The sequence below is a fragment of the Anolis carolinensis genome, chromosome 3 (assembly GCF_035594765.1).
Source record: "Anolis carolinensis isolate JA03-04 chromosome 3, rAnoCar3.1.pri, whole genome shotgun sequence".
Classification (NCBI taxonomy): domain Eukaryota; kingdom Metazoa; phylum Chordata; class Lepidosauria; order Squamata; family Dactyloidae; genus Anolis; species Anolis carolinensis.
The window spans coordinates 274,823,905-274,838,926 of record NC_085843.1 but is presented as its reverse complement, the minus strand read 5'-3'; the positions used below and the strand labels follow the sequence as shown (position 1 = coordinate 274,838,926).

The 15,022-nt window shown below is 37.2% G+C and overlaps 1 protein-coding gene across 1 annotated transcript in view; it reads left to right on the top strand.

The window, feature by feature from the left end:
* Positions 1–15,022, top strand: part of ccdc39 (coiled-coil domain 39 molecular ruler complex subunit) — a 34,509-nt gene that overhangs the window by 18,368 nt on the left and 1,119 nt on the right. Inside the window, exons 10-19 of the mRNA XM_008105980.3 lie at positions 276–470; positions 2,084–2,248; positions 3,672–3,809; positions 4,010–4,218; positions 8,187–8,310; positions 8,954–9,113; positions 10,825–10,931; positions 11,687–11,827; positions 11,978–12,157; positions 13,675–13,754. Coding sequence (XP_008104187.2) covers positions 276–470; positions 2,084–2,248; positions 3,672–3,809; positions 4,010–4,218; positions 8,187–8,310; positions 8,954–9,113; positions 10,825–10,931; positions 11,687–11,827; positions 11,978–12,157; positions 13,675–13,754 — 1,499 coding nt within the window. The remainder of the gene's footprint in view (positions 1–275; positions 471–2,083; positions 2,249–3,671; positions 3,810–4,009; positions 4,219–8,186; positions 8,311–8,953; positions 9,114–10,824; positions 10,932–11,686; positions 11,828–11,977; positions 12,158–13,674; positions 13,755–15,022) is intronic.

Genomic DNA, 15,022 nt, shown 5'->3' with positions numbered 1-15,022 from the left:
GTCAAGCTGGTGGGGCATTTGTCCTGAGTGATGGTCCTTCAGGAAACAGTTCATAGAAAGCAGGGACTAGGACTAGATGTGAGTGGCCTAGCACTTGCACAAGGAAAGAAAATCATAAGGATCAGAGCACAATAGGTAGCTATCCCTAAAAACAAACAAAGCAAATCCTGGCACTCAGAAAACTAACCTAAATTGAGTTAAGTTTAAATTCACACCTCTGCTTAGTCAACAAATTCTCCAGCATTCTCATGTAATGCTTTTTTTAACACCTACAGGAGAAAGAGGTACAAGCAATTCAACTGAGAGACGCACATTTCAAGAAAACAAATGAGTTGAAAGTACTTCAGGACAAAGTAAAAGGTGTCACAGTCGAACTTGATGGACGCCGTGGACAGATGAAAAATCTTCACAGCCGATTGGCCCATCTGTTTGCAGAGACACTTAAGCAACAAGAACTCATATATAACCAGGTAAGGAACAGGAAGGGTGTGCTGGGATCATAGATGAATCTGATGGGTTAGCAACTTGCAAGTAATCACAAAAGCTTACATATATAAGCCAATAGTGCCCAAACAAAGATTGACTTTCAACTAAAAATCGTTTGAACTAAACATTTCAGCTTCTGTTTTCATCTATAACAAACAGAATACAGCCCAAGCACTATGAACCAAGGAGTCAGTGCCAAGAATGAATTCTTATGAAATTGGCTTCTGTGGTGTAAGAGGAAGAGAGGCATGTTGTGGTTGTTGTTAAGAATTTGGAAAAAAAGACAAAAATGGAAAAGGCTATTGTGAGAACACTCCTTCAATACCTTGATCTTTTTCTCATGTCCTAAACTTTTATCTATACAGTAGAGTCTCACTTATCCAAGCTAAACGGGCCGGCAGAACCTCAGATAAGCAAAAATCTTGGATAATAAGGAGGGATTGAGGAAAAGCCTATTAAACATCAAATTAGGTTATGATTTTACAAATTAAGCACCAAAACATCATGTTATACAACAAGTTTGACTGAAAAAGTAGTTCAATACGCAGTAATGTTATGTTGTAATCACTGTATTTACGAATTTAGCACCAAAATATCACGATATATTGAAAACATTGACTACAAAAATGCATTGGATAATCCAGAACCTTGGATAAGCGAGTGTTGGATAAGTGAGACTCTACTGTAGTTGATATACCATTGCTATGAGTTGTTTCCATTCTTCGCCTGTTGTTTTGGCTTTCAAATTTAGAAACCAACTAACAAAGAAGCCAAAGCATTTAACTAAATAATTTTTAGCTTATTTCTTTTTGGTTAGTCATATTTTCCTTTTTTGTTTTTTCGGGTAACAGATTGTGCAGTTCCAGCTCTCTTAAGGACACAGACTATTTTTATTTTATTTTTAAAAAATGGTTAACAATACTGTATTCAGTGTATGTTTAATTGACTTTTGAGTGGGGTATAGGTATTTCAGCTGTAAAATCACTGCAGTGATTCCTGTTTCTGTAAAGGAAAAAAACGTATCCTTGGAACCTATTTCTATAAAGAAAAAAAAATGTTGGAAGCAAATTCTACTTACTTCCAAACAAATATGCTTCAAAATGGAATAGTATGTGTTCCAAAATCAGCCTTTTGCTATGGCTGCTTTGAACCATGGCTGCTTCAGGATAAAAATTTGAAGCAATACAAGAGATGAACAAGCCCAAATCCTGTTATTCCTTAATGAGATTTATATGCATGACTCTTGTGCATCACTTTGAAAATTTACCCCTTTCTGTCAGCATCCAGTGGTAAGTGGTGAGGTTGCTACACGGCGGTAAGCCTCCCTAGAGCAGCCTATCTGGGCTAAGGATGCTTTGTTATATTTTTAGAAGATTACTTGTGAGCCAGAATTACCCACCAGCCATTTTAAGACAGTCTACAAACGAGAAAGCCTATAGGCCAGTAACAATTGTAAAATGACAATAACTTAATTAGGTGCCTGTCCTCAAGCTAATTTTTTCTGTGTTAATGTTTCAGCGCTTATAGAAACGTCTCCAATTGTTTGTTTTTCATCCTCTCTGATAATTTTATTTCTTGCTTTTAAAAAAATTAACAGGATTTCTATATACAGCAAGTGGAGAGGAGGCTGTCACGCATGGAGGGAGAGCTTAACACAGACGAGAGACAAGTTTTGGAAGAAAAAGTTGCAGAACTTTCAAAAATAGCTAATGAAAAGGAGCAGGCTTACAATACTTTGCAGGCTCAACAGAAGAAACTCCAGGTAACATCAGCTTTGTATCTCACAGGAAGTTGCCAGTTTTGTTTGCTGTTCTTTAGAGTTTAGAGAACAGTCTGTTGTTCCATTTTCAAACCAAAGCATTTTGTATAGAATATCTGTATAGAATAATTTGTAAAAAAAAATCTAGCTAAAACATTAATTTACAAAATTTTAAAAAAAATGAATACTAGTTTTATTAAAATACAATTAAAATAGTTAATATTTAGTTGGGTCACCATGGTGCATCAAGTTAAACCACTGATCTGCTGGACTTGCTGACCAGAAGGTTGGTGGTTCAAATCCGGGGGACGGGGTGAGCTCCCGCTGTTAGCCCCAGCTTCCTCCAACCTAGCAGTTTGAAAAATATGCAAATGTGAGTAGATCAATAGGTACTGCTCTGGCAGGAAGGTAAATTGCGCTCCATACAGTCATGCCGGCCACATGACCTAGGACGTGTCTAAGGACAACGCTGGCTCTTCGGCTAAGAAATAGAGATGAGCACCACCCCTCAGAGCCAGAAGGGAAAGCCGTTTCTTTTATCTGTGTTTTGTTGTTTCTAGGTATTGAATGTTTGTCTTTGTGTTGTGTATGTTGGAATCTGCCCTGAGTCCCCTCCTGGAGATAGAGTGGAATACAAATAAAGTGATGATGATGATGATGATGATGATGATGATGATGATGATGATGATGATGATAATAATAATAATAAAAAATAAATAATAATAATAAAAAATAATAATAAAGAAAAAGGTTTGGATCGTTGATGTTGCCATCCCAGGTGACAGTCGCATTGACGAAAAACAACAGGAAAAACTCAGCCGCTATCAGGATCTCAAGATTGAACTTCAAAGACTCTGGCAGAAACCAGTGCAGGTGGCCCTGGTGGTGATGGGCACACTGGGTGCCGTGCCAAAAGATCTCAGCTGGCATTTGGAAAAAATAGACATTGACAAAATTACGATCTGCCAACTGCAAAAGGCCACTCTACTGGGATCTGCACGCATCATCCGAAAATACATCACACAGTTCTAGACACTTGGGAAGTGTTCAACTTGTGATTTTGTGATATGAAATCCAGCATATCTATCTTGTTTGCTGTGTCATAATAATAATAATAATAATGTTTATAACATATTTAAAACATAGTTTCAATCAAAAATTAAAAATGCAGCACATCACTGTACACATACACTGTTGCTCAATAATTAAAATTCAAATGCCACATATATATTTATCATATTAAAAGAAGTAGGAGGGATACAACTGTAATATAAATCATACAAAAATGAGAAGGTTAGCCATTTGGCCTTCTGGAAGCCATGCCATCTCACTTCAGTGTCCTGTTTCTAATCCCAAATGCCTGAGAACTAAATCATAATATGGTATTCTTGAATAAACAATTTAAATTTATTTTCTTTCTTTCCAGGGTGACATTCATTTTATCAAGTTGGCTATGAATAAGACTGGAGAAGAAATGGCAGGTTTGAAAACCCGTGTAGATGAGCTAAACCTTTTCACTGACAAATCAGAGAAGTTACTGAAAAAAGCCAGAGCCGATAAGCAGGTGCGGAGATAGTTTTTCTAAGCTTGAAGTATACAGATTATAAATAAATAGGTGAAGCACTTGGGTCTTTGTGCTATCAAACCAGCCTTGCACATCAGTCCCAGTGTCACAATTCTCAGAAATCCAGTGAACACCTTCAAACCATAGGTTATGTTTGATAAGGCAGAGTACTAACAATATTCTTGTTCTGATGATTGAAGGACTTGATGATTGAAGATAATCTCGTGAAGCTGGAGCTGAAACGGGTCAGAGATACCTTGTACAATAAGGCAGAGAAAGTCTTCTCCCTTGAAAAACAGAAGCAGCAGTTGAAGACAGCAATGGAGCAAAGAATCGCAGATATCAAAGTTCACCAAGCAATGATTGATACCCAGATAAGAGTAATAGAACAGGAGCGTCAGACTTTGAGGTAATTATTCTGTGAAGTGGATGATGCTGGGAGCAGAAGTTTCTTTTCAAGAATATGTCTAAGACCAGGGGTCCCCAAACTTTTTAAACGGGGGGCCAGTTCACGGACCCTCAGACCATTGGGGGGCTGGACTATAATTTAAAAAAACAAACAAACTATGAACAAATTCCTATGCACACTGCACATATCTTATTTTGAAGTAAAAAAACAAAACGGGAACAAATACAGCCTCAATGTTAATAATAATAATAATAATAATAATAATAATAATAATAATAATAATAATATAATAATAATAATAATAAAGAGGGTTGGAAGAGACCCCTTGGGCCATTTAGTCCAACCCTTCTGCCTTTGTGCACCAAAAGCACAAGCAAAGCACCCCTGACAGATGGCCACCCAGCCTCAATGTTAATAATAATAATAATAATAATAATAATAATAATATAATAATAATAATAATAATAATAATAATAATAATAATAAAAAGGGTTGGAAGAGACCCCTTGGGCCATTTAGTCCAACCCTTCTGCCTTTGTGCACCAAAAGCACAAGCAAAGCACCCCTGGCAGATGGCCACCCAGCCTCAATGTTAATAATAATAATAATAATAATAATAATAATAATAATAAAGAGGGTTGGAAGAGACCCCTTGGGCCATTTAGTCCAACCCTTCTGCCTTTGTGCACCAAAAGCACAAGCAAAGCACCCCGGACAGATGGCCACCCAGCCTCAATGTTAATAATAATAATAATAATAATAAAGAGGGTTGGAAGAGACCCCTTGGGCCATTTAGTCCAACCCTTCTGCCTTTGTGCACCAAAAGCACAAGCAAAGCACCCCTGACAGATGGCCACCCAGCCTCAATATTAATAATAATAATAATAATAATAATAATAATAATAATAATAAAGAGGGTTGGAAGAGACCCCTTGGGCCATTTAGTCCAACCCTTCTGCCTTTGTGCACCAATAGCACAAGCAAAGCACCCCTGACTGTGGCTACCCAGCCTCAATGTTAATAATAATAATAATAATAATAATAATAATAATAATAATAATAATTTTAAAAAGCAGGTTGGAAGAGACCCCTTGGGCCATTTAGTCCAACCCTTCTGCCTTTTTGCACCAAAAGCACAAGCAAAGCACCCCTGACAGTTGGCCACCCAGCCTCAATGTTAATAATAATAATAATAATAATAATAATAATAATAATAATAATAAAGCAGGTTGGAAGAGACCCATTGGGCCATTTAGTCCAACCCCCTCCTGCCTTTGTGCACCAAAAGCACAAGCAAAGCACCCCTTAATAATTAATAATTAATTAATAATTAAAATACCATTATAAACAAGCAAAGCTTTGGAAGTCATGCACCAGGCGAGCGAGGAGGCGGAAACGTGCATGCGGCGCAAGTGAGGAGGTGGCAAAGGCGCGCGCAGGGCGAGTGAGGAGGGAAAGGTGCGTGCCTTTCCCTCGTTCTCCTTCACGCCGCAGGAGAACGAGCTGCTGCTGCAGCGGCCGGATGAATGGCTTCGATGGGCCGCATGTGGCCCGTGGGCTGTAGTTTGGGGACCCCTGTCTAAGACTGATGAAATGTGCTACAGTTACAATGTTTACAAAGATCAAGTCCATATTTAACTTTTCTCTTGAACTAGGAAACCGGCTGTTTGCATGAAGGCAGTATAAAAGAACTAGCAATCAATTTCAGGGGCTTTCTTGTATTTTCCATTCTATCAACAGTTTAGATTTGTTCTTTGGAAAAGCAGTCAGCAGTTTTATGTATTTTTGTATTTATTTATTTATGCATCCTTCTTTTAAGAAGCCGAGAAAACCCTCACATCAACTGAAATGAATTAGGATAAAAAAGTGGTGGTTCATGGAATCCTGGGGGGTTTTCATGGTTGAACTGGAATTTGATCCTGATTTTTCCCAGATTCATTCAATACTACACCCTGGTGCAGACCCTACTAATGTTTGTTTTACCTGTGTATTTTCCCCAACTGGCTATTGGAAACAGTTCCATTTTGCCTTGTGTAAATTCATGATAGGGACCTCCTCAAATAGGAACACAACAGAAGCAGGGACTTGTTTTCAGCACTTATTTTCAACTAGAGCCTGGTTTCACGTAGAGCAGAAATGGGTCCAAGCAAATCTTGCTAATAAAAAACAAATGCAGAAATGGGAATGGCAAAGGCCTGTTTGTGCAACTCTTAAGTAACTGGGAAATAGGAGTCTCTGTGCAGTGGGTGGTTAAACCCAACTGGGAAATGAACACTCAATTGGCCGATTTGGCAGCTTTTCCTTCCCACCTCCCTCTTCCCTCTGTAGCCCATGCAGTGGGAAAATTAGAGTGATTTAGCGAGATTGCGGCTTAACCTCTCACCAGGCAGGCAGGCAGACAATTTTTTTTCTTTGATAATTATGCGACTAATTGGCACTTGCATATAATTTGATTTGGGGTTGTTTCCTACTGTTGCTTATTCTCTTCTAGCAGTGGCAATATTAAGATACAATCAACGGGGGGGGGGGGGGGAAGCTTTTGCAACTGTCAGGTTGAAATATCAACCCTTTAAATATTTGGGTAAAGTGACTTGGATGGGTCTTCCCTTGCTGCTGAAATCTGCAGTGTAATGCTGCATTTGTCTCACTCTTTGTGGGACTAAAGAAGAGTTCTGATCTGGGAAGGAATGGGCACCAAAAGTATCTAACATAAATGGAGGTACAGAAAGCCATGTCATCGTTGGCAGGAGTAGAGGTAACACATCACTATATTATTGTGGTTCAGCTATTGCTTCTTATTGGAAGCCGTAGCTTCACTAAAGGTGCATCTGTACGTGTGGCTTTTAACAAACTTTTGATCAATAGTTGCAGGAGAATTACAATCGTTGGTATAGGTTGTACCTTGTCTCATAGACTGTCATGTGGCATTGTTAAAACACAATGGGAAAAAAGTATATACTCGAATATAAGCCTAGTTTTTCAGCCCTTTTTGTAAGACTGAAAATGCCCCCCTTGGCTTATACTTGGGTGAGGGTCCTGGTTGGCTTATATTTGGGTCAGCTTATACTCGAGAATATATGGTACATTTATTATTTTTCTCTATTATTATTGGTATTATTACATTTATTATTTTTCTCTATTATTGTTGCTACTATTACATTTATTTTACTCTATTTTTATTATTATTAATAATACATTTATTATTTCACTCTGATCTTATTATTATTATTACATTTATTATTTTACTCTATTTATTGTTACATGTATTATTTTACTCTATTTATTATTATTATTATCATTACATGTATTATTTTACTCTATTTTTATTAAAAGGATACATAAGCACATTTATATTGAAGATGAGAATAATGATTTAATCAGAGTTGGACAGTCTTATCTTAAATTTGAGCTTTATGTAAATATTCAAAAACATTTAACCTACTGATGTCTCAATTAATGTAATTATATTAGTATCTATTTTTATTTCTGAAATTTACCACTCTCGGCTTATACCTGAGTCAATGTTTTCCCAGTTTTTTTGTGGTAAAATTAGGTGCTTCGGCTTATATTCGGGTCGGCTTATATTCGAGTATATATGGTATGTATGTGTGTGTGACTGATAGAGAGTAATTGTTTCACTATCCTTCTGGAAAACTCATGGCCCTACAGAAGAGACCATCAGGAAAGCACTCAAAAGTCTCTTTCCAGTTACATAGTACTTTTAATTGAATTGACCTCATCCTACTGAATTCTCAGATTTGTGGTCTAAGTATGGTTAAGAGTTTTTACACTGTGTTGCTTGGAAACAAGTAATCGATAACTTATTTTCCATATTTTTAACCCCTCGAGTTTAGTGGACCATAGCTAACATGGTTCCTGATGCAACACTTGGCTTGTTAGTAAAAAACTACAATCTTATTTTCCCCATCAAATAAGTGAGTTAACTTTTAAAATTTCTTTCAAACCAGCTTAGAATTTCATGAGCGACTGAGCAAAATTGATAAATTGAAGAGAAGATATGAAATTATTACTATTGTAATGATGCCCCCAGAAGGAGAAGAAGAAAAAACACATACTTACTATGTCGTCAAGGTAAACCAGCTATCTCAGAACAGTGTGAGAATTCTGTAGAATTATCCTGATTTTATTTATACTTGCCATCTTCCTTTTACACCATCCATATTGAGCCGTGTTTTACTGCCATTTTGCTTTCATCCAGTTCAGGAGGTTTTTATCTTGTTTTTACTTCAACTTTCATGCTCTCCCATATTACGGTAGTAGCATTATGGTTTGTTCAAAGGAACTGGGCTTTGTGCTAGTTTTTATTGTACATTCCTAATCCTAAATTGCTACTGTCGCTTTTGTAATTATAATTAGAGTACTGGAAAAATCACGATGCCTCCTTTTCAAGTTTGAATGCATTGCATGCGTACTGTCTATCATGGAGACTTCTACATCCTACAGGTTATGGATCCTAATTGTTGCCTAATCTTAAAACAATTGAAAATTGTCACAAAAATCAGAAAAAAATTGATAGAGAAAGGAGGTAAAAATTGTAGTACAATATTTGACTTGATGAAGCAGGGAAAATCTGACTTTATTTCACTTCTTAACTGCTCATCTATTTTCTCATACCCAGTTGAGCAGTCACTTCATGGGCAAGAGACATTTTTGGGATATAGTGATTTGGTTACTCATCTTAAGAGTCTGAATTCCATTTTTATTTTCTTTCTAGGCTGCCCAGGAAAAGGAGGATCTTCAGCGTGAAGGAGATGCGTTGGATGCAAAGATTCAAAACGCTGAGAAAGAATGTGTTGCCTTAGAAAACACTTTGCATGTGCTTAATAACTGCAATAGCAACTACCGGGACTCATTCAAGAAAGTCACAGAGAACAGTAAGGAAATTGTAGCTATGTCTGGGGAAAATGGATATTTGAGGTGGAAGAGCAAAGGAAGGCAGGAAAGGGCTGTGATTTATATCTGCATTGGAACAAGCAGACTCAAACGGAGCCTGTATGTTAGTGGGTCAGAAATTAGGATTAAAGGATGTAATGAACTGGGTCACAGCTCACATTCCTGCTTAGTTGTTATTATCATCAGAAATTACATCAATTAAAAATACAGTAGAGTCTCACTTATCCAAGCTGAACGGGCTGGCAGAAGCTTGGATAAGCGAATATCTTGGATAATAAGGAGGGATTAAGGAAAAGCATATTAAACATCAAATTAGGTTATGATTTTACAAATTAAGCACCAAAACATCATGTTTTACAACAAATCTGACAGAAAAAGCAGTTCAATGCGCAGTAATGTTATGTTGTAATTACTGTATTTACGATTTTAGCACCAAAATATCATGATATATTGAAAACATTGACTACAAAAATGGCTTGGATAATCCAGAGGCTTGGATAAGCGAGGCTTGGATAAGTGAGACTCTACTGTACATACATACCAACAGTGAACTAAAACAACATAAACAATAAACACCTGAACTATAAAGAAAAAAAAAGATTTGATTTCCCACTTTTCTTCTAATGAAATACATGTCTAAAATTTATATAAGGTAGCACTGCTTTTATATACTTCATACATCTCCCAGTTCTTTAATTGTGTGAGAGAGTTATAATAATAATAATAAAACTTTATTTATATACCGCCCTATCTCCCGGATGGGACTCAGGGCGGTTTACAGTCATAAAAGCAAACACAAACATTACATAACAACATAATACACATTATTAAACAAAGTAAAATAATACAATTATAACAATAAATCACACTTACATGACCAGATCAAGGGGAAGGGAGTTAATTTTCAGGAGTCATTATTATTGTGGTTATCACTTATACTACAGGGCTCTTGCAAGAATACATAAGGAATTGTTGAAATAAGGACAGGAATTGAAAGGAAGAATGGCCTGCTCATTTATACAGAAATATTAAAGTGACTTCACTGTATCTCCTTAGGCAGAGCATTTGTGTTAATTTTTGCTCCCTCTGCTGGTTTTGTTATTTAGTTATTTTAAATATTATAATAAATTAATTGAAAAATTGTGGGGAATCAAACAATTTTTAAAAGAAAGCTTGAATTTTAAAAAGTGAATTTTATTTATTTATTTATTTCCAACATTTATATCCCACCCTTCTCACCCGAAGGGCCTCAGGGCGGCGTACAAAATTGGCAACAATTCGATGCCTACACATAATTAAAACAGCAATGAAAATCCAATTAAAACAATTAAAACAATATAAAAATATAAAACATATGATTAAAATCCATTCATCCAAAATCCTCGTGCTGTAGCCGTAAATCAGTCTGGGTCATCCTTTTTTTTTTAAGTTCTTTGATTTTTGTATGCATAATTTAATCGGCCCTCAGTTGATTGGTGACACATATTCCACCAGCAATGACATCTTCAGTTCCATACATTGCGTCATATAATTAGAAATCAGATTAGTTCAGTGTACTGGACAATTCAACTTCTGCAGAGTTGATGATATTGGAGGGTTTGTTGTAGAGTGAATACTTTTTTGTCATGTTGGGCGTGGGTGACACAGACACACTGCCGAATTTCCAGCATTAAATGGGAGTATGTTTTATAGCTGAAGAACATGAAGAGAAGCTTAAATTGGAAGAAGAAAAAAGAGCTGCTGAAGAAAAATACAGATACAAGAGGAGGCAGATTAAGGAGCTCCAGGAGGATATCCAGGTAGAGGCTTCTGAGTGCCATTAATTTTGAAAGCGGTTCTATAATACTTTTAGCTGTATCCCTTCAATTCTTTTCTGACTTATGGTGAAGCAAAAGTGAATCTATCATTTATTATTTATTTATTTACAGCATTTATATTCCGCCCTTCTCACCCCGAAAGGGACTCAGGGCGGATCACATTACACATATAGGCAAACATTCAATGCCTTTTAAACATAGAACAAAGACAAACAAACATAGGCTCCGAGCGGGCCTCGAACTCATGACCTCCTGGTCAGAGTGATTCATTGCAGTTAATTGCAGCTGGCATGCTCTCCCGCCTGCACCACAGCCCGGGCCCATCATGGGATTTTTCTTGGCAAGAATTGCCTTTGAGGCTGAGAGAATGTGACTTGCCCAAAAACAATTGTTTCTACAGCCAACTGGGGATTTGAAATCTGATCTCCAGAGTTGTTGTCCGGTGCTCAAACCACAACATCACACTCGTTGTCCTATAATACTCATTGAGAAACTTTCCAAGGATCATTGGCTTAGCTGATCAGTTTTTCACATTGAAGAACCATCCATACTCTAATAACTGCTTCCCCTTAACTAAACAGGATACGACAGAGCCATTTTATAAATCTGTGTTACAACTGTAGATATACAGAAAACGGCACATATGCCGTGTATTGTTCACTATATTACAATTTTTTTAAAGTAAGGTACTGCTTTAAAACAGGCTTCTGTATGAATGTATGCATTTATGTCTCCAGGCCATGCAGAACAATCTTGATTCTCTCTTGAAAGATGAGGCTCTCTACAGAGAGAAAAGAGCAGAGAAAAACGTAACTGTGTCACGGTTATCTAGAGAAGTAGATGATCAGCAGCCCAAACTGGAAAGAGTCGGAAAACAGGTTAGTAAAAGTCAATCTGGAGAGAGTTTCACCTTTGTTTAGAGCACAAGTTCTAGATCGTCAGTTACTATGGAAATGTGTACTATACATTTCTATTTAGTTGTTACCTTTGCGTCTATTAAGCAAGACTTTTAATTGCTGTTTCAAAAGGTTGCTCGATTAACAAGAGAGATCCGAGCATTAAAAAAAACTGATTCAGAAACACACGAAGAACAAGACATTGACCTTCGTTCGCTGAAGGACTTCAGTAAATCAGTTGACAAAATGATCCTTGATCTTTCAGCGACATATCCAGAGTTAAACACAGCTTTTCAGAGATACTTTGAGCAGGTACCATTTATTGTTGACTTATTTGTTCATGTCTTCTTCAAAAGCCCTGCATTTGGCCATACTCTAAAGATTTCCTAACCTGTACTTCTCTGTTAGAGGTGGACTATAATCCCCCATCCCCACCTTTTCTAACCAGCAAAGTAACCAAGTTGAAGGTTGTGGTCAGCCTTTTATTAATGTAATGAGAATAAGAATAAACTGCAGTGATTTTTCAGCTTGTGGACTCTATCCCTCTGTTCTGGTGTTGAATAGTGCAGAACTGTTTTGCTTCTGTTTTGTAGTGCTCTATTTAATCTTAACTATGGTCAATGGAAGCAAGGTGAAGCTGCTGGTTTGCACTATTAATAGTTTAGATCAACCATGAAGAGTTCATTTATATGTGTTGTCGAAGGCTTTCATGGCTGGGATCACAGGGTTGTTGTATTTTTTCCGGGTTGTATGGCCATGTTCTAGAAGTATTCTCTCCTAACGTTTCGCCCACATCTGTGGCAGGCATCCTCAGAGGTTGTGAGGTATGGAGAAACTAAGCAAGGAAGGTTTATATATCTGTGGAAAGTCCAGGGTAAGATAAGAACTCTTGTCAGTTGGAGGCCAGTGTGAATGTTGTAGCTAATCACCTTAATTAGCATTGAATAGCTGCATCTCCTGGCTTCTTCCTGCCTGGGGGCATCCTTTGTTCAGAGTCGTTAGCTGCCCCCGATTGATTCATGTCTGGAACTCCTCTGTTTTCAGAGTGTTGCTTCTTATTTACTGTTTTGATTTTTGAGTTTTTAAATACTGGTAGCCAGATTTTGTTCATTTTCATTGTTTCCTCCTTTCTGTTGAAGTTGTCCACATGCTTGTGGATTTCAATGGCTTCTCTGTGTAGTCTGACACGATAGTTGTTGGAGTGGTCGAGCATTTGTGTTCTCAAATAATATACTGTGTCCAGGTTGGTTCATCAAGTGCTCTGCTATAGCTGATTTCTCTGGCTGAGTTAGTCTGCAGTGCCTTTCATATTCTTTGACATGAATCAATCAGGGGCAGCTAATGACTCTGAACAAAGGATGCCCCCAGGCAGGAGAAGCCAGGAGATGAAGCTATTCAGTGCTAATTAAGGTGATTAACTACAACATTCACACTGGCCTCCAACTTACAAGAGTTCTTATCTCACTCTGGACTTTCCACAGATATATAAACCTTCCTTGCTTAGTTTCTCTGTACCTCACAACCTCTGAGGATGCCTGCCATAGATGTGGGCGAAACGTCAGAAGAAGATACTTCTGGAACATGGCCATACAGCCCGGAAAACATACAATGCAAAACGGCAGTAATCTGGAACTGGGGCTTCCAATATTTCAACTACATCAGAACATTTGGTCAGGAGCAGGGAAACGAAAGGCCTTCACAGGCATGATAATCTGTACAATGCTAAACGAAAGGCTCGTTTGGAAATAGTATCCTAATACAGTATCAGCACAATTCTTTTTATCTATTGATGTATCACTATGTACTAGCACTATTTTTCCCTTTCTTAGGCTTCCATGCCATTTCCAATATATTCCCACTCTCGTCTTAGTTTGCGATCATCTATTCAGAGCTCATCATCTTCAAGCATGTAAGTATTCTGGTATAGAATTACAATGAAACCTTTCCTTCTACATTGTGACTATGGCATTGAGCTGAGTGGCAGAGGCAGTTCATGCTCATGTGACTCAGTTTACAAAAGGTTATGTTACCAACTTTATTCTCCCTTTGATATGTGTGTGTGTGTGTGTGTGTGTATAGAGGGTTGCTATAAGATCCCTTTGCATAGTCAATCATGGTCACTGAAAGATCTCTTGACAAAGGTTGGAAATAGTACTAAAATAAAGTTTTGTGACAATTAAAGGAATGAGAAACTATTCTGGGCTAAGCAAAAATAAAAAATGGGTCTCTACAGGATAAATTCGTTTTGCCATATTTAGCGATGCATGTATACTATAGAATGCAAATAATGTTAAGAACTGGTAACATTAATTTTTGTATGCTCTGAGCAACATATAGTTCTTATGTTTTCTTTTTACTTCACAACCCCAAATGTCCAATACCCAGTGTTCTCACTTTCCTGTAAATTATCATGTGGCACAAAATTAAAGACTGGTTTCTAGTGAGCTCATGGCAGCAGTCAAAACCTGTATTTCTGATTGATATCTTTTGGGCATTTGGCAGTACATGTTACACAGAACTCACTCAATTAGTATGGCTGGTGAACTGCCATTCTTTGATGTTGTTGCAATCCAACTGTTCAGTGTGAGACTTGCAGATAAATAATACTTTGCAGACTTTTCATGGATGAGAAAGACCTTGTTGCATTTTCAACATAGAGGAGAGTCTGTCCTAGGTAACAATAATTTACTTTTATTTATATCCCGCCCCATCTTCCTGGAGGGACTTGGGGCAAGTTACAAGACAACCGTGCAAAATAAAACACATAGAATATACAACAGAAATTTAAAATAAACAGCAGGTGAGGTAGCTCTTGATATTTTTTGGGATTCCAGAAGGTAGTTAGTGAAGCAGTTGTTCCCAAGTATATTTTGTTTCAACCTTTGGCTATATCTCTCCCTCATTTGCCTTCATTTGATTTGTTTTTCACAGCAATGAAATACTAGTTTATAAACGTGTATCTTATATTCTTGTAAGATATGCCACTTACAGTAGAGTCTCGCTTATCCAATGTAAACAGGCTGGCAGAATGTTGGATAAGCGAATATGTTGGATAATAAGGAGAAAGTAAGGAAAAGCCTATTAAACATTAAATTAGGTTATGATTTTACAAATTAAGCACCAAAACATGTCATACAGCAAATTTGACAGAAAAAGTAGTTCAATACGCAGTAATGC